This window comes from Euprymna scolopes, chromosome 12, assembly GCF_053919585.1.
Source record: "Euprymna scolopes isolate OS-2025 chromosome 12, ASM5391958v1, whole genome shotgun sequence".
Classification (NCBI taxonomy): domain Eukaryota; kingdom Metazoa; phylum Mollusca; class Cephalopoda; order Sepiida; family Sepiolidae; genus Euprymna; species Euprymna scolopes.
Genome location: NC_136493.1, coordinates 135,006,589 through 135,026,481, shown reverse-complemented (window position 1 = coordinate 135,026,481; position 19,893 = coordinate 135,006,589). Strand labels below are relative to the sequence as shown.

Here is a 19,893-nt window from a genome sequence, read left to right as displayed (position 1 = left end):
TTTCAACATGGCAACTACCGACACACTTAGACTAAATAATGTCACGCATACACACATACTCACATATACGTATAGACACAGCTTTACTTCCATACATGTGGACTTTCTAACCCTAAGTCCGGGATGAAAGTCGAGAAAAAAATGTCTATTAACCCTAACACTAACCCCAAGACCAGAATGACGATTGAAAAAGAAAAAAAAAAAACGTCCTTCCTTAATCTCAACATTGGATAACATTGATATATATATATATATATAGATATATATATATATATATATATATATATATATATATATATATATATATATTAGTCTGCCTGTCTGTCCGTTCCACTTTTTCTTGGAAACTACTAAGACGATCTAGCTTAAATTTTGTATGGACCTTTGTTATGATAAGCGAAATATGTATTATTGTATCCATTTGATGCTAAGTTAGGGGTTAATAAAGATTAATTTAGCACAAAAATGAGCGCAAATTTAACCAAATTTAACCATCAATTTGGCATAAAGCACTAATCTTAAGTTAACAGCCTATAACTTTTGCTATATATATATATATATATATATATATATATATATATATATATATATATATATATATATATATATGTTAATTCTGATTGAATCAATTAAATATTTTTCTGTCCGTAAAATTTTACATCAGGACCATTTTAGATTTTAACTGCCTCAAATAATTGTTTTCTAAACACTTTTTTTTCCTTTATATTTCTTCCTTCCCTCTTTTTAGTAAATAAATAAAAGTAAATAAATAAAAACACACGCCGTGTGTTTTTATTTATTTACTTTTATTTATTTACTAAAAAGAGGATGACCGTGTGACACGGTCATCCTTTTTTCTTTTTTTTTTTTTAACGCGTGTGTGAAAAACGAATAAATAGGCGCTAAGTACGCCTCCCGCTTTCAACCCAGGGAACAAAAAGAAATGGAAAGAGAGGGAGAAAAAATAAAACTTCCTTTTGTCCTTTGAATGTTTCCTGCTTTCTACAGCCCACCTGTAATTAGCAACTCAGGTGAACGTAGTTAGAGCAATATGGCGACAGAGGGAAGTCCTTATAAAGTGTTGCCGACACTCACAAACCTAAATTACAAAGAAACAAACGCCGATTGCAGCAATAATGCAAACATCGAGTCAGGCACTTTGTTGGTGAGACCTTGGACAACAATTCCAGCGGCACTTTCCGAAGACATGGACAGAGACAGTGAAGTCCGGAATCTTTTAAATGCTGACCACCAAAATAACGGGTGCTGTTCCTATCTGGATGGTCGATCAACAGTCCCAAATAACCAGCACAAATCACATAGACTTTCACCGACATTATCTTCGACAAGTAGTTATAATAATGATGATGATGATGTTGATAGTGCAACAAGTCTGAACTTCCCTAAAAGACCAGGATATTTCTTACAGAGCAATTATTCTCTTTCCCCTTCTTCTACTTCTTCTTCCCCGAAAATTGTCCACGGAAAAAGAAGGCATCGAATTTGTTCCCGGTTTCATGGACGTGGAAATGGTTTGTTAGCCGCTCTTTTTCTTCTCAGTTGTGCTTTTTTGCTGACATTTTTTTTGGGACTTCTCATCGGATATTACATGAATGTCGGGGATAAAATGGACCACCCCCATCAAGGAAAACAGGGGCCTTCTTCTTCTGCGTCTATTATTGGAGATAATAGCGACAAAGAAGAGGAAGACTTGATTTCTTCGGCTGATAAAAATTGTTATGAGAGCTACGGATTCCCCCTGGGGTGCAAACCGAACCCACGTTTGGATTCTGTCCACGGAAATATCATGTACTACGTCAATGGAGACCGGATGACTGACTACATCAGGTTAGTTAATATTGTTTTGGTGCTTAGAGTCGATAGATCGATTTGTTTTTAATCTGTCGTTTCAAGCAAAAACAATATTATGTACTTAATTGTCGTGTCGAAAATAGTAATATAACCCAAAATTACGAAAATTTATCGAGTGGAAAGTTATTTATAGTTAAAAGTATGTTTATACGGGAAATTGGGTAAATTGTATTTTTCTTAGATGTTATAAAGTAGATGCTGAAGAGTTCATACACAGGGGGCATGACTCGGGACGCAAATTTTAGATTACATTTTAATGGCGACCTTATTTTAGCCTTATAGTGATAGACTTTTAGTTGTTCTACTCGATGAATTTTCGTAATTTGGGGATATTTTACTATTTTTAACATGATAAGTACATAATATTGTTTTTGCTTTAAAATGACATACGTAAAAAAAAAAAAAAAAAAAAAAAAAAAATCGATCCGTCGACTCTGTCTTAACAAGCATCATAACATTCTCAGCTATTCCCTCCTCCTTCTATGTGATTCTACCTTTTTAGGTGACTACGTGTGAACATACTGAAAAACTTGGCGGAAAAAAAGACAAACTATATTTATTACTTTTCTATACTTTCACCTAACAATTTAACAAACCAAAGATACCGTAAAAATTAAATTAAACTTGAAAATCCTATTTAAAAAATAGCACTGTACTATTCTGCATCATTAACCAAAACAAACAATTATTTTAGAATTATTGTGGAGGATAATTAATGCAAAATACCCCCTCCCCCTCAATTTCCAGGACATTCTAATTTTTAGAGGTGTTATTTATTTTTTTTTTACTACTAAACCTAAGTCCGAGAGGCAAAGTCGTACCTCAACACGTAATAGCCCCCCCCCAAAAAAAAGAAAAGAAAAAAAAAGTACACTACACTTACCCCCCATAAAAAAAACGCACAGAATTTATTTTCCATATGAAAATTTAAAAAAAAATTAACTGTCTTAAACCACTAGAATGGCTCGAATATAAGGGATCATTTTACGTTAACTTTATATGTGAAACTGCCCTCCCCTTGCTCTAAATTTTAAAATAACTGTTTGTATTATGTTTTTGTTTGTTTGTTTTTCTGTTTTCCGACAAGTTTTTAAGATGTTTAAACGTAATCGACTAAAAATAAATCTTAGGGTGTGATTTAGCTGAGGGTGTAAATCTACCCTTAAATCTAAAGTAATTCAACTAGAAATAATAATGAACACTTAATTGAATTACCTTGGATGATGAAAATAAATAAATAAATAATTAAATAAAAGAAAACAACAAAAAATTCTTTATGAAATAAAGAAATATATTGGTATGTCTATAGAAGGGAATCCATATCGGCCCGAATGTTTCTGATTGGGCGAGCCATCATCAAGCAGTCAATTAGTAGCGCATGTAAATGAAACTTCTTTTTAATTTTCCCCTCCTATTTTAATTAGCACCTCTTTCCTATCCATATTAAGAATAGTTTTAATAATTTTCTTTAAATCATTACGTGAATCAACTTTATTTCTTTTCCCTTTTACGTGAATCAACTTTATTTCTTTTCTTTTCGTGACTATTTCCCTGCGGGCTACAACATGGTCGCCTTCAAATTTTCATAAAGCCTTCACATAAGTGATTGAACATTGTTCTTTCTATTCATTCATCATTTTCAATCCTTTCATAATATTCTTCATCATTCAATTGACAATCTATTCATCTCATTAACTGTTACCTTCGAGTGGCTTTTAGCCTTAATATGTGTAACTTGTTAGTAAAAAAAAATTGCCAAAATCCTTTTCACACTAAATAATTTCGGTGACTGAAATAGAATTTGACCCTAAGTTTTAGCTTTAGTAAAAAAAAAAAAACAGGTATTTATTTGATGCCTGTTCAGAATTTCCATAGAAAAATCTGTATAATGTATGTTATGGAATGGAAATATCGCATTCCAAAAATCGCGTAAATTGATATCTTTTGGATTCAATTGAAAACCATCTCCATAACAGGCCTAGAGATCTAACATTTCAAGTCTTTGACTGGGGACAAGATTTCCAGTCTATATCACAGATATCTTTCTTTCTTTTTTTTTGTTTTTTTTTGTTTTCATATACATATATATATAGATCACCGAAGTTAAGCAACGTTGAGCCTGGCCAGTACCAGATGGGTGACCATTTGGGAAGGTTAGTCACTGTATGTACCGCTCCGAGTTGTAGAAATTTCCAAGTTGGTATCTGGGGGCGCATTAATTCACTGAGAGAGATGCCCCCTCCAGTCTTCGTTAAGACATGCGTCTAGGAGAAAGAAACTGATGTAAAAACCTGTGGTCTACTGTATAATCTGGCACCAACAAAGGTTAACAGTAATACCAAGAAGCGCAGTTGGTTCTACACAAAGCCTTCACCACTATAAACAAATCGTGTGTGGATTTTCCAAGCAACTTAGTTGTGGCAGAACCTCATACGGTGAAATCGACGGAAGAGTCCTCACTTTGACAAACATTAAAAGGCATTTAAAAAATAAATGTTTAAATTTTAACAGTATTTCTCGCGGTTAACAGTAGCTGAATGGATTAGGTCCTTGCTAATGAAGCCAGAGATGGCTTCTGTTGCCGGGTTCGAATCTATCGACTGTTGTTAATCGTGGCACCTTGCATTGATGATTCCTGAAAGGATGAAGCACTAGTGTTTGTAGGTATTTAATAATTATTATAGTAAATAAAACCAGGACCAAACTCAAAGAAAACCAACCTGCCTCCTCCCTTGAGGCTTGCATTTACTAATATCCGCGGGCTTAGAACTAACTTAGATGATGTCATTTCTCCTTGTAAACACCCCGGATATCTTAGCATTAAGTGAAACTAACCTTCACTCCTCCATTCCCTCTAACCACTTTAACATGCCTGGTTATCTCCCACTCTACCGTAAGGACTCGGACAGACATATGCATGGACTTGGAGTCTATATTCGAAACACCCTCCCCCTAACTAGAGAAATAAAACTAGAATCAGAGGGCCAGGCCTTTATGTGCTTCAGACTAAATATGCAGCACAATATTAGCTACTTGTATTTTCTCTACCGCTCTCCCTCAAACCAAGACTGTACCCTAATAAACAAAGTCTCAGACAGCATAGATATAGCACTCTCCCTCGATACTAGCGCACAAATACATGTATTTGGTGACTTCAATGTCCACCACAGTAACTGGCTAGGATTCTCAAATCACACAGACGTAGCTGGTAGCGCAACTCATAGCTTCTCTATATCTCATTCCCTATCTCAGTTGGTTACATTTCCGACACGTTTCCCAGACCAGCACGATCAACATGCCTCACTTCTAGATCTCTTTCTGACAATGGTTCCCAATGACTGTACAACAAATGCCCACAGCCCACTCGGGAATGCTGATCACGCTGTGATAATGGTAGAAATCAGCCTAAATTCTCGCCCTAAAACTGAAGACCCACTTCTCAAAACAACGATGTATTACAAAAAGGCTGATTGGGAAGCCATCAGGGAGCTCATCAGAGATGCCCCATGGCAAAATATCTTTACTCTTCCAGCGGAACAGTGTGCAAATGAGACAACTGAATGGTTCAAAACTGCTATTGAAGCACATGTTCCCGCACGGAAATACTATAGCAAGCCCCACTCTCCCCAATGGTTTACTTCTGCTTGTGCAGCTGCCATTTGTCAAAGGCAGCATGCGTTCCGCAGATTCAACCGACATAAGTCCAGCTCAAATAAACAGAAGTTTATAGAAGCTAGAAATAATTGTAAGAGAGTGATAGACACAGCTAAGACAGATTACTCTGAAACCACCAGAAAGCGCATCGAAGCACAGAAATTAGGAACCCGGGATTTTTGGAAAATCTACAACAGCATAGTTAATAATGGACAGTCAATTATTCCCCCACTAACAAACAATCATGAGGTTGCTTGCACGGCAACTGACAAGGCTAATCTGCTTGCCAGTCGGTTTGCCTCAAACTCCACACTGAACTCGGTACACCACTCACTCCCTGATTTTCCTCTGCGAACAGACGCCACACTTGACGATTTGAAAATCACCCCTTCTCAGGTACATGCTATTATAAAAAACCTAGACACCTCAAAAGCATGTGGACCAGATCTCATCCCGGCTGTGCTATTAAAAAAATGCTCTGCCGAGGTTGCTCCAGTTCTGTCCAAACTTTACAATAAATGCCTTAACGAATCTTGTTTTCCCGACTGCTGGAAAACCGCCTCTGTGGTACCAGTCTTCAAGAATTCTGGTGAAAGAACTGACCCACTAAATTATCGCCCCATTAGCCTCCTCCCGCTTTTCGCCAAAATATTTGAGTCTTTAGTTAATCAAGCCCTAGTCCAGCACCTAACAGCTGCTAAACTCCTGACTGACAAACAATATGGATTCAGGCAAGCCCGTTCAACAGCAGATATCTTAACTGTAGTTTCTGAACGTATATACCGTTCATTGGATAAAACAGGGGAGGGTAGAGCGGTGGCCCTTGATATATCTAAGGCTTTTGACAGGGTATGGCACGATGGTCTTCTAAGGAAAATTAGATCATATGGAATCACTGGAAGAATTCATAATGTAATTAAATCCTTCTTAAGTAATAGAAAAATCAAAGTTGTCCTCGACGGACATACATCCAAACAATATGACATAAATGCGGGAGTACCTCAGGGGTCTATCCTTGGACCTCTATTATTTCTGATATTCATAAACGACCTCCCTGATAATATTGTTTCGGAGATGGGTATATTTGCCGATGACACCACTCTCTATAACAGATATGAGGGGAAAACAAATGAACACATATCCAAGGAAATGGTAGAAACACTAGAGGACGACCTCCAATCCATAGTGGAATGGGGACAAAAATGGTTGGTCACATTCAATGCTGCTAAGACTAAGCTTGTTTCCTTCAATAACTACAAGAAACCTTCTCTACCACCAATAGCAATGGCCAAGAACACATTGCCTGAAAGTACTTCTTTTAAACTCCTCGGCCTAACATTTACAGGGAATATGAACTGGAATAGATACATCGAGAGCATTGCCAAGGCTGCTGCAAGGAAGGTTGGCTCCCTCTACCGTGCTAGAAAACTACTTACGGCTGCCAGTATCCTATACCTCTATAAGGCAACCATTCGCCCATGTATGGAGTACTGTTGTCACATCTGGGCTGGTGCATCTGCTGCTTGTCTCTCGCTCCTGGACAGGGTTCAAAAAAGAGTTGCCAACCTGATAGGTCCTGAACTGGCATCTAGGCTTCAACCTCTGTCCCATCGACGAGATGTTGCATCCCTCTGCCTGTTCTAGAAATACTTTAATGGTGAATGCTCTGACGAACTGCAAACACTTGTACCTCCCCGACGTAACTACCCCCGACAAACCCGACAAGCTACTAAGTCTCATCCCTTTACAGTAGAGATCCCTAGGTGCAAGAAAGCCTTTTACTCCAATAGTTTCTTCCCCAGAACTGTGGGTCTTTGGAACTCCCTTCCGGGATTCTGCTTTCCCAACTGCACTGATATGCAGAAGTTCAAGTGTAATGTTAACAAACATCTTTCTACTCTTCTCCCCTCATAATGACCCCGCTAATTAATTCCCTAATAGTAGCTCCCTGCTTCAAAGTGGCACTGTGCCTTGTTTGGGGTGAAAATTGAATAAAGAAAAAAAAATTAAAAAAAAATATTTATATATACTAGCAGGGAGATCTGATGTTCCCTGGGATTGTATGAGGATTAACAAATGTTTCACACTTCCAATACTTTTATCGTTATCCAAATCAGTGAACTCACTCAGTTTTCAATCAAATCGATTAATTGCCTGCTCTAGTCGGGGAGCCACCATGGTGCATGAAGAGGAAACGTCACATGTCTTCCTGTAGTGACTTAGTTCATAATACATTCTAGCCTACATTGCACTGTAGAGAACCTACTGTTGATTTTATAAAATTATTTTTTTATATATAACGGCTTGAATTAAAATTTAAAATGCAAAAGTCAACTATCATGGTTCAATTGTGCTCTAAACAGAAACATTCATTTCGAATGCGTCTCTATCTTATCAGAGAACCTGCTGTTGATTTTATACACGGGCCTTTCCGCTTGTGCAGTGATAAAACTTCTCAAATGCACGTTTGATGTTTTGGTAAAAATTAGACCGTTTCTTCTTTAATGGGATTTTTTTCAATTATCGATTTTTAATACTTATTGGGGGCGGGGGGGGGGTGCATTCCGATACAAAACCTATTTAAGAACACTTGCAGACACATAAAGAACATTTGTGTGAAATTTCAAAAATATCACTCCAGTTTTGGAGAACATAAGGAACAAACACACACACACACACACACACACACACACACACACACAGTGACTTTTATATATATATATATATATATATATATATATATATATATATATATATAAATGAGCAAACAGTTAATAAAACATGTTAAAAAACATTTTGAAAAAGAGTTAAAAACATATTTAATTTGAAAAGGAAACACTTGATAAGTGGATAGTCCTTAATCCGCAGAGTTTCGAAGAAATACTTTCCTTCTCATCAGAGGGTAGGAATTAACAAAATGCTGGACCGGATTTTGCATGCAAAAGTATTTGATGAAACTACAAGTTAGTCAAAGATCTTACTTGATAACAAAAAAGTGAAGCAGAGGGAATATGGTGAAGAAAAAGGTGATTACACGTGAATGGATAGTCTTTTATGTATATATATATATATATATATATATATATATACTTACAGGGAGACCCAACGTTGTCCGGGATTGAATTTCACAGTCCAATATTTTTATTGTCATCGAAATCAGTGAAATCGCCCATTTTTCAATCAAATCGATTAATTGCCTGCTCTAGTTGAGAACTATCACAGTGCACTAGGAGGAAACTTCACATACCTCTCCGCAGTGACTTAGTCCATAATACATTGTAGTCTACATTTCACTCTAGAGAATCTACTGTTGATTTTATAAATTAGTTTTTATATATAATGGCATTTAAGTTTAAAATGCAAAGTCAAGCATCATGGTTTAACTGTGCTCTAAACAGAAACATTCGTTTCAAATGCGATCCTTACATATCAAAGAATCTACTGTTGATTTTATATGTCGGGCCTTTCAGCTTGTGTGGTTATAAAACCGTTCAAATGCATTTGTGATGTTAGGCTGTGTAAAGCGTTAACTTTGGTCAAAATCGCCTGTTTTTTCTTTCATCGGATTATTTCAATTATTGATTATCGATACTTATCGAACACATCCCGATACAAAACCTATCTAAAAATACTGCATCGTGTGAAATTTCATAAAAATCGGCACAACCGTTTTCAAGTCCATGAGGAACAAACACACACTCACACATAGACAATATTTCTTTTGTATACAGAGTGGAATGATAAGTTTGTCGCCCTAAAGAAAACAACACTATAGTTTTATTTTAAGACTTTTATTGGAAAAATCAATCCGGGTAACTTGATTATGTAGTAAAGTTGGCATCTGTTCAATGTAGCTGCCTTTAGCCTCAATCACTGCCTCGATATGAATTCGGGGCTAGCTGCATGACTTTTCCACAAGTACCAGCAGATGGTGGCGATCAAGCTGGCTTTGGTGTTGTGGGAGGTCATGTTGGTGATGTTCTCAACATATGACCAAACGAAGTAGTCCAGCAGGTTCAGGTCAGGGTAGGAGGGGTGAGCAAGTGAGAGAAGGGTACAAAGTCGTAGCAAAGCCAAGCCTGGGTCTCTTTGGACTTTTAGGCTGGCGCGGAGTCTTGCTGCCACACCCAGGGTCTGCCAGTGGCCACCTGATTGCACCAGAGGACCACCACACTCTTCAGCACATCCAGGTACACTTTCGTGTTGACTTTCAAGCCAACTTCGAAGATGTGAGGTGGTATGATGTGAAATCACACTAAAGACCATAGTCATGGCCAAAAACTTTGTTTTCATCATCATCTTGTGCATGTTCTTGTTATTCATGGAAATTCAACGCTGCATTTTGAGGTTGTTGGCAATGGTCCTGTTGTCATAACTTGGATGGGTAGAGAGCATAGGTTGTACAGCAGTGCATCTCCAATCTCGCTCGTTGAACATTGTGTCACTTTCAGACATGATAGAAGGTTCCTATCGTTTGGGATTTGTACACAACTGGGCAACTAGTAGATGATCTGTAACAAAAAAGAAAACAGTTTTTCATCAAACGGAAATGGAATCTAGTCATCTTTTCTAGGGCGACAATTTTATCGTTCACCGTGTGTGTGTGTGTGTGTGGGTATATATATATATATATATATATATATATATATATATATATATATATATATATATATATATATATAAACTAAGTAGAAAAATTGTCATACAAAACCAAAACCACATGAACTACTATTTTAATAATTTTCAATTAATAATGAAAATAGTTCATAATAAAACTCAATTTTTATGTTTTACAGTATTTTATTTACCTCGTTCCCAGGAGGCCATTACACTAGAATTAGGGCACTCTGGCCTACAAAAAATGTCTGAGTAGTCTATTGGCATTCCTCAGTAGGGACGCTTCAGACGATTAGCAATAACCTAACCCCTTCTTAAAGAGAAGGCAAAGCCTGGGAGGGTAGACCTCCTCAGTCTGAACGGGACCATACTTCAATCTGACAAAATTGAACTGATTGTTGAGGATGTATCGCCAATACAACCAGTAACTACACTTATAAACTTATAGTCCAAATGTAATTCATAATATAGATATAAAAGTGACCTTGACTGTACATGTGCGGAACAGTCTCTACCAAACTACATTAGCAATTTTTGGTTTACAAACTTGAAATTTGATATATAGGGGATTCAGAACTGTGGAACATTTGTTTTTTTAGCCGGTAAAAATAGCTGCTAAGGAGTCAAAATTAAAAAATCAGAACTTAGCAGACGTAAATCAACTTTAAGTGCTCCTCTACATATGCACAAATATATATTTATATGTTAAACTGCATTAATTTATGTTTTGATATTCATCTGTTTTTAGCTCAGATGGTTTGAAAGTTAAATGTTTTGGTTTCGATTCTAGCTGATGGCACCTAAGTCATAGATTTTTGATTTTTAACTTTTGAAATTACTATGTATTGGGTACAATATAATAATCAATAGAGAATTAGTTCTATAATGATAAATACAAAATCTGCATAAATTAAAATATCACATTTAAGCATATTTTACGGCTGGGCAACGCCGGGTGGCCTGCTAGTTAATAATCTCAACTGAAATAAATTTGATAGGTTAGAATTCCAATTCAGAATTTTCTCAGATTAATGAGATTGAAGTGTTAACAGTTAAAAAGATTTTCACTGAGAAACAGTAAACAACACCAAATGTTACATTGCTCGGCCTCTTTTAGGGATGCCCTTGAATTGACCCCAAAATAACATTTCCATGTATTCGCCTTTATATCTTGATTGTAAAACGTATGCTTAATTTGTAGAATTGAACTGGAATACCATTTTTTTTCTTTCTTTTTCTTGTTTTTTTTTTATTTTTACAAGAGAGTTACCACATTTTAAGACCTAAGGCCACTCGAGGATAAGAGATAATAAGTGTATAGTAGTTAGTGGGACAACAGTGTAATAATCGTTAGTAGTGGGAATAATCTATACATTAATACGATAGCTGTGTGTTATTTTTTGTGTCACGCTTACATCCGGGTTGTTTTATTGTTATGTACTTCCATTTCTTGTCATAAATAATTTTACTAATAATTCTTCATAAGTTTTGGTTTCGGTTTCGGTTTTGATTATAGCTGATGGCACTTAAGTCATCTATTATTTTTATAAATAATTTTATCAAGAATTCTTCATTAATTTTAGTTTCGGTTTCAATTCTAACTGATGGCACTCCAGTAATCTATTTCTTTTTTTTATAAATAATTCTTCATAAGTTTTGGTTTCAGTTTCAATTATGGCTGAAGGAACTCAAGTTATATATATATTGTTTTCATAAGTTTTTGTTTAGATTTCGATTCAAACTAATGCACCCAAGTCATGTGGATATATTTTTTTTATTTTTGAAATCGCAACTTTATAATATATAAAAATCGATAGAACATTAACTCTATAATAATACATACGAAATCTGCAAGAATTAAAATATCATATTTAAGCCTGTTTTACGACCGTGCTTTGCCGTGCGTTTGTGCTAGCTTAGATAAATACTTTTGCAGTTTTAACAAAAGAGCTACAATGAAATTAGAGTATCTCCATTTACACTGAACATCTGTAGAAGGCCAACATCAATATATTACATATGAATGAACCCCCTGTGGAATTTCCACAGAACCCGCTAGTTTGGTATAATTTGATTATTTAAGGGGACGACTCAGCAAGAACTTGTTTACATTGGACTTGAAGACAACCATATTCTAGTCAGCTGGAAAGCAGGCCAGTGGAACAAAGTTCCACAGACGGGCAGTTCTAGGAAAAAAAGTTTTGTTCATGAAATCCACGTTTAGATTTAGGCACTGATAGAGAGTAGGGGAAATTGTTGCAATCATTCGTAGACTTTATATCACTACCAAGATGAGAAAAAAAAAAACATCACATATTACATAGTTTTCTCCACACCACTTGAAATGGTTTCATGTGGAGGTTTTAAAAAAATGTTTTAATCGCGAACTTTTGTATGATAGGATGGATGTATAGTTATATATTTACATACAAATAAATACACATTTGTCCTTATTATAAGAAGGAGGACTAAAAACAAATTTAGATGCAAATGTAAATTTTATCCTCATTTAAATTTTTTATTTTTTTATTTTGCAGTATAGGCAAGGGTCTGGTGATACCTTGAGCTAACCCCTTGACTGTATGCACAAAAGACTTAAGTATAAGTACTAGTATGAAGAAATATTCTGAGAAAGGAAGATAGTTTAAATGTTGGATGCAGTTCCACCCTCCCTCAATATGGATGCCCAAGACCACAGCTTTCTCATGCCCTCTGAGCGCGCTTTTGGTGTGCTCCTGTCCGGTCCCTTAGTAGGGAAGGGAGTAATTTTCACCGAATGTCGTTTATGTTTAAATAATTTCCCGCCTTTCTTTTTGTGTAAACAACAAAAATCGAATCTCATTGTCTATCCTAGAAACAATGAGATTAATTATTAAACAAATAATGTGTGTGTGTGTGTGTGTATATATATATATATATATATATATATATATATACACAAATATATATATATATATATATATATATATATATATATATATACACAAATATATATATATATATATATATATATATATATATATATATATATATATACACAAATATATATATATATATATACACAAATATATATATATATATATATATATATATATATATATATATATATATATATATATATATATATATATATATATATCGCGTACATTATTTGATTAATAGTGCAACCGGTTAAAAACTCCGACTGTCGTTTGAGCGATCGGGTTTCGTTTCTGACTCTAGGTAGTTGCTTGTCTAGCCGCGCTGATGAGCTGCGACGCAGCAAACAGTACTGTATGTGGATGACTATATATATATATATATATATATATATATATATATATATATATATATATATATACTAGCAAGCCGCTCTGTGTTGCCCGGTCGTAAGGTACACTTAAATATCATATTTTAATTAATGCAGAATTCTTATTCATTATAAACAGAAATACTGTAGGTATTGAACGTAACGTTCAATTTCTTTAAAAAAAAATTAAGTAAAAAAAAAAAACGAAAAGAAACGGTGGCATGTGCATTGTGCATGTGAGTTTTATGTTTTTTTCTAAACACTTCACTTATTGTAAGTAAAAAGAAAAAATACTCGAGCTGAGATCGAAGCTAAAACCGAAAGGCAGTATGTCAAGTATGATAACCATTAGACCAGCTTAACACGCTCTTTAAAAAGTGTTTTCAAACCTACTTATTCTTAACATAAGGAAGCTGTCATGTGAACGATTCATGCATGCACAGTCATGAAACAGTTGACAAACAGATAAATTTCGACCCCTTTTTTTTCCAGATGAAAACCGATTAAAAAGTTTTTCACATGTCTGAATACCCTATATACTAACTTTTAAGTTTGTAGATCAAAAATTCGTTTAGTATATAGCTATAATATATATGTATATATATATATATATTCATTAAATACTTTTACATGCAAAATCCGATCCCTCATTTTGCTAATTCCTGCCCTTTGATGAGAAGGAGAGTATTTCTTCGAAACTCCGCGGATTAAGGACTATCCACTTATCTTGTGCTTCCTTTTTAAAATTAAATATGTTTTTAACTCTTTTTCAAGATGTCTTTTAACATGTTTTATTAATCATTTGTTCATATATATATATATATATATATATATATATATGCATAGTTATATATAATTATAGTAATAATAATTTTATATATATATATATATATATATATATATAGTTATTACTATAATTATTTTTAATACCTACAGACATCAGTGCATGGAGTCACGATTACCACTGGTCAGAAGATTCGAACCCAGTCACGAAGCCACCTCTGACTCCATTAGCAAGGAGCAAATCACTCAGCCAACATGAACTGCGGCGAGAATATAGTTTAAATTAACATATCAACATTAATTATATACATCGTAAATGTCATTCATGAAGGCCAAGAGGGATCATGTGATTGTAACATCACGATTTGCGCACGTGAGCTTAAGTGACCAACTTATTTCATTTCAACATTAAGTGCTCAAAATTAAGAACCGAATTCCTAAAGGGGCAGACACAAATATATATATATATATATATATATATATATATATATATATATATATATAAGGTGAAATTGTGTGTGTGTGTGTGTGTGTCTGTGTGTGTATATTTCCCTACCAAACTACTCTGTCAATTTGTCAGTCTACAGACTCAAGATTTGACATAAGGGGTATTGAGATTTGGGAAAATCTTTTTAATCAGTTTTCGGCCAGAAATTTGACTGTCAAAGGGTCAAAGTTCAACGATTTGATTGAAAACTCTACCAAACTCCTCTGCCAATGTTGAGTCTAAACAGTTGAAATTTTACATGTAGTTTACTTGACATAGATCAAACTTTTTAAATTGATTTGAGCTCAAAACAATAAATTTTAAGGGGTCAAAATTAGGGTCAAAATTTAAAAAAAAACTAACCTTTGCGGTCTCTACCAAATTACTAAGCCAATTTTTGGTCGAAACATTTGAAATTTTACATGAAGTGTATTCAGACATAGAGCAAGTTTTTAATCGATTTCTGGCCGAACATTTGGCTGCCAAGGGGTCAAAGTTCAAAAGATTTGATCTTTGCAGTCTCAAACAAACTATTCAGCCAATTTTGGGTCTAAACATTTGAAATTTTACAAAAAGCATATTCAAACATGCAGTAAGCTTTTAAATCAATTTTTGGGCGAAGATTTGGCTGCCAAGAAGTCAAAGTTGAAAGAGTTGACTTTTGCAGATTCCACCACACTCCTCTGCCAATTTTGGGTCTAAATACTTGAAATTTTAGATGTAGGTTACCTGGACATGAGTCAAACTTTTTAATATATATATATATATATATATATATATATATATATATATATATATATATATATACATAAAGTTATGAACAGTACACAGGATCCGAGCAAAGCTGGGCTGAACTGCTAGTATATATATATGTCTGCCCCTTTAGAAACTTGGTTCTTAATGTTAAATTACAATCGTTTTAAAATAATTATATCTTCTTTTCAGAATGTTGAATAAAAGATGGAAAAAAAAAGCAAATTCGAGCAATTGTCTTATTTCAATTCAAGCTAGGATGAAAAATTGCTGAAACAGCTTGCAATATCAACAAAGCGTTTGGCTCAGGAACAACTACTGAACGCACAGCACAATAGTGGTTTAAGAAATTTCATGGCAACGACAAGAGTTTTGAAAATGATGAGTGTAATTGTTTTAAAATGATTGTAATTTAAGCGATTAAATAGAGCAAAAAACGCTCTTTAAAATGATAAATAAAGTAAAGGTATTATAACCAAAACCTATTTGAAAATACATCATTTGAAATCAAAATTAAAAATTCTGCAAAAACGTTCTTCTCAACCTAATAGATATTATACCAAAGATTCGTGATACTTAGATTATAAGCCAAAGCTGTTGTTTTGTCTTTAAGAAAGATTTTAGTAGGCATGTTCTCACACCTGCCAATATCCTGTATCTCTAGAAAGCCATCATTTGCCCATATATGGATTACTGTTATCACATCTGGGCTGATGCGTCAGCCACTTAATCTTATCCTCCTAAACAAGGTCTAAAAAGGGGCCTCTAATCTAATAGGCTACACACTATCTACCAAACTCTACTCTCTGTCGCATCACCACAATGTTTGTTTTACAAGTACATCGACGGAGTATGTTTCGACGAACTAACTGCATTGATGTCCCTCAATAAAATTACCCCTGACCATCCCTATAATCAGCAAAATCCCACCCCTTTACAAATGCTAGAAGGCTTTCTACTCTAATGGTTTCATTTCTCAACTACTAGCTTTAGGAATTCTCTCCCTATTCTTTGTTTCCCTGACTGTACAAGCATCCACAAATTTAAATATACTGTTAACAAAAAAAAAATCTTGCTGCACAATTCCCCACTTAGGATACCCCTATAAATATGACCTTATTTTCCAGTTACACCTCAGTAGCAATGTGAATAAAAGTAGAAAGGTTCTGGATATGACCTTAAACTATATCCAGTGGTGAGGCCCCAGCTTGTGGGCTTTGGGGAGTGTGGAGCCACCCTTTAATTGTCATTGCTCCCAGGTCCACTCTGACCTGGAGTGGTAGTACCTGTTATGGTCCCAACTATGGGTTAAATAGAAACCGATTTGAAAACAACAAATATATGCTATTAAAAAATTTTTCTTAAAAATCTTTGGATTCGGCATTAAATAACCTGAAAAGGGTTGATATGCCGTAAAATAAAAACAACCAACAACCAACCTAAAAGTAAAAAAAAAAAAAAAAAAATGCTACCAGTTTTTCACCCCTAGACAGGATTCAGTAAAGAGTCATCAACCTAATAGGTCCCGCACTGTCAACCACACTCTAACCTCTGTCTCATCGACGAAATATTGCATCCCTGTGCCTCTTTTACAAATATTTTATCGGAAAGGATACTAGTGCATCCTTTGAACCAGACGTAACTCAGCGTTTGCTTGGCTTTGCCCGGAGCATGACGTCAACAGCTGGATAATGCCGAGCATCGCCAATGAAATCATAACAACACTACGTAAAAGAAAATAGCAAAATGTTAAATGTAGAAACGTAAGAAAAACCTACGGTAATTTTTAATTTTCATGATAAAGATGCAACATCTTTCTACCCTCACAAAATCCTTTAAAATTACCATTATTAATACAGGTTTTCGGGATGCTGAAAACGAAAATAACATTTAAAATTCCAGAAAATAAGTAGTTTCCAAGATATGAAGAAATTCTACTTTCAAAAAGTGAGGAATCACTTTTCTATATTAATTTAACGTAAAATGAGCACCTACTTTATGGCAACCTTTTTGTTGGGGGAGAGGGCGGTTGGTCAACGTCAAATGAACACAATTTAACGTAAAATGGGTAATTGTGGCCTGGTAGACCAACGCAAAACCAACCTTAAAAAATTTGTTTTCTAGGGATTTTCGGGTGTGCTGAAAACGAGTATCGCATTTAAATTTTCCACAAATAAGTAGTTTTCCAGATATTAAAGAATGTAATTCTTTGTTATAAGTAGTGGCTATTGTTATTTATGTTAAATTAATATAGAAAAGTGATCCCCCACTTTTTGAAACTATAATTTCTTCATATTTTGGAAACTATTCGTTTCCTGGAATTTTAAATGTTATATTTGTTTTCAGCACCCCCGAAAACCTTTAATATAAACAATGGCCATCACTTATAACACAAAGAATTACATTCCTTAATATCCGGAAAACTACTTATTTGCAGAAAATTTAAATGCGATATTCGTTTTCACCACATCCGAAAATCCTAGAAAACAAATTTCGTAAGGTAGGTTTTGTTTTGATCTACTAGGCCACAATTACCAAATAAACACCCCCAACTATAAAAAATTACCAGCCCCTCCCCCCACCAAAATGGTGGCCATAAAGTGGGTGCTCATATTATGTTAAATTAATATAGAAAAATGATCCTCTACTTTGCCCAATGATCCAACTATAATTTTTTCATATCTTGGAAACTACTTGTTTCCTGGAATTTTAAACATTATTTTCGTTTTCAGCACCCCCGAAAGCCTTTAATAGCGGTAATTTTAAAGGATTTTTTGAGGGTGGAAATATGCTGCGCCTTTACCATTTTTTATTAACTGTGTCAAAAAAAGGTTATAAGTACTTTTTTTTTTTGTCAAAAAATAATTCTACTTTAAGCAAATGTTTTCAAGAAAAGCTTCCAAGAAACAAGTTTGATTTTTTTTAAACAAGTTTGTTTAAAAATGTGATAATTTAATTTTTTTTAAGAAGAAAAATTGAAAAAGAACTAGCCGTCGGTAACGCTCCCTCTTTTTGCTAGGCTGCACTTGTGGTCACATGTTGCACATTGTATTATTTTTGCCAGTAGTTTCCGTTGTTGACAAAAGTCAATCACAGCGTCCCAGTGTCTGTAGTTGTTTTTTTTTTTTTACATGGTAGTCACCACTTATCAAGGCCCGGGGGGGGGGACTCTGGGATAAGGGTTATTGCGTGTACAGTAATCAATGGGATAATATTGTAGTAATCGTTAGTAATGGAGCTCTTATAAAGTGTCTTACTTAAGGGGGCGGTTTATCAGGAATTTGTTTATGTTGGGCTTGAAGACATCCAAGTTGTAGTCAGGTGGGAAACAAGCAAACGGAAGAGAGTTCCACAGGCGTGCACTTCTAAGAAAGAAGCTTTGTTCATGGAATCTGCATTTTGATTTAGGCACAGATAAAGAGTAGGGAAAATTATTGACAGTGGTTTCAGCTAGACAGGTGTTTTTCGTGAAAGATTGGCGAGGGGGGGGGATCAGAGATTGGAGCTCAGACGAGCACTTCCCATTGAAATAACGATAAAACAACAACACGCTTGCAATGTCCCTTCTGTGGGAGAGAGGTTGCAGGGAATAGAAAAGGGCATCCCTCAGTGGGCTACAAAGTCTATTTTGTACTCTGTCAAGGCAGGATAGGCTGTTTTTAGCAGCTCGTGCTCATATATGTCAGCAGTACTCCATCCTTGGACTTACTTGGCTCTTATATAGATAGAGAATTGCATCAGCAGTGAGATATCTACTGGAGCGGTAGAAGGATCCGACCATTTTTTCAGCAACCTTGGCAACAGATTTGATGTACGTTATCTATTTCAGATCAGAAGTAAAGGTCAATCCCAGAAGCTTGTTGGCCCAAGATGGTCAAATTCATGTTTTGCTCTTTTCTTCCTAACTTGCATGTAAGAAATGGTGTTTTTTTTTTCTTCTTCTAATATTTATTCAATTTCTCGTCTGCGTGTCAAGTTCAAACTAAGTGCACAGTGTTGTGATTGGCTTCTACTTTAATAGTTTCTTCCTTCAGACTGCTAGACTTTGGGATTCTCTTCCGGGTTCCTGCTTCCCTGACTGTACTGACATGCAGAAGTTCAAGTGTAATGTGAACAGAAATCTTGCTGCTCAACTCCCTACATAGTATCCCTGCAAATTTTGTCCCAAATAGTAGCCCCTTACATCCAGGTGGCGCTGTGCCTTGTTTGGAGTGAAAAGGCAGTAAAAAATAAATAAAAATCCATTTAAAATTATTAATCTGTAAAACAATCAAAAATACTTTTCATTGTTGCAGATTAATGTTTAAATAGGATTAACGCCATTAATCCCACAAAGTACACCACATTGTCTTAAATCTCTAAAAATCAGAATCCTATCCAATTCTTGGTTAGAGGAGGAGAAAAGTATTATTACCAAATTATTAGTATTATAAGCATT

General features: G+C 35.0%; 1 protein-coding gene and 1 long non-coding RNA gene across 2 annotated transcripts in view; one reads left to right on the top strand and one right to left on the bottom strand.

Annotated features, from left to right (window-relative positions):
- Window positions 1-839: 839 nt before the first annotated feature.
- The window catches only part of LOC145291497 (aminopeptidase NAALADL1-like), a 98,840-nt gene continuing 79,786 nt past the window's right edge, over window positions 840-19,893 (top strand). Inside the window, exon 1 of the mRNA XM_080137401.1 lies at window positions 840-1,848. Coding sequence (XP_079993527.1) covers window positions 1,052-1,848 — 797 coding nt within the window. The 5' untranslated portion in view covers window positions 840-1,051. The remainder of the gene's footprint in view (window positions 1,849-19,893) is intronic.
- LOC145291498 (uncharacterized) overlaps window positions 9,904-19,893 on the bottom strand; it is a 32,434-nt gene continuing 22,444 nt past the window's right edge. Inside the window, exon 3 of the long non-coding RNA XR_013869428.1 lies at window positions 9,904-10,037. This is a non-coding gene — a long non-coding RNA (uncharacterized LOC145291498). The remainder of the gene's footprint in view (window positions 10,038-19,893) is intronic.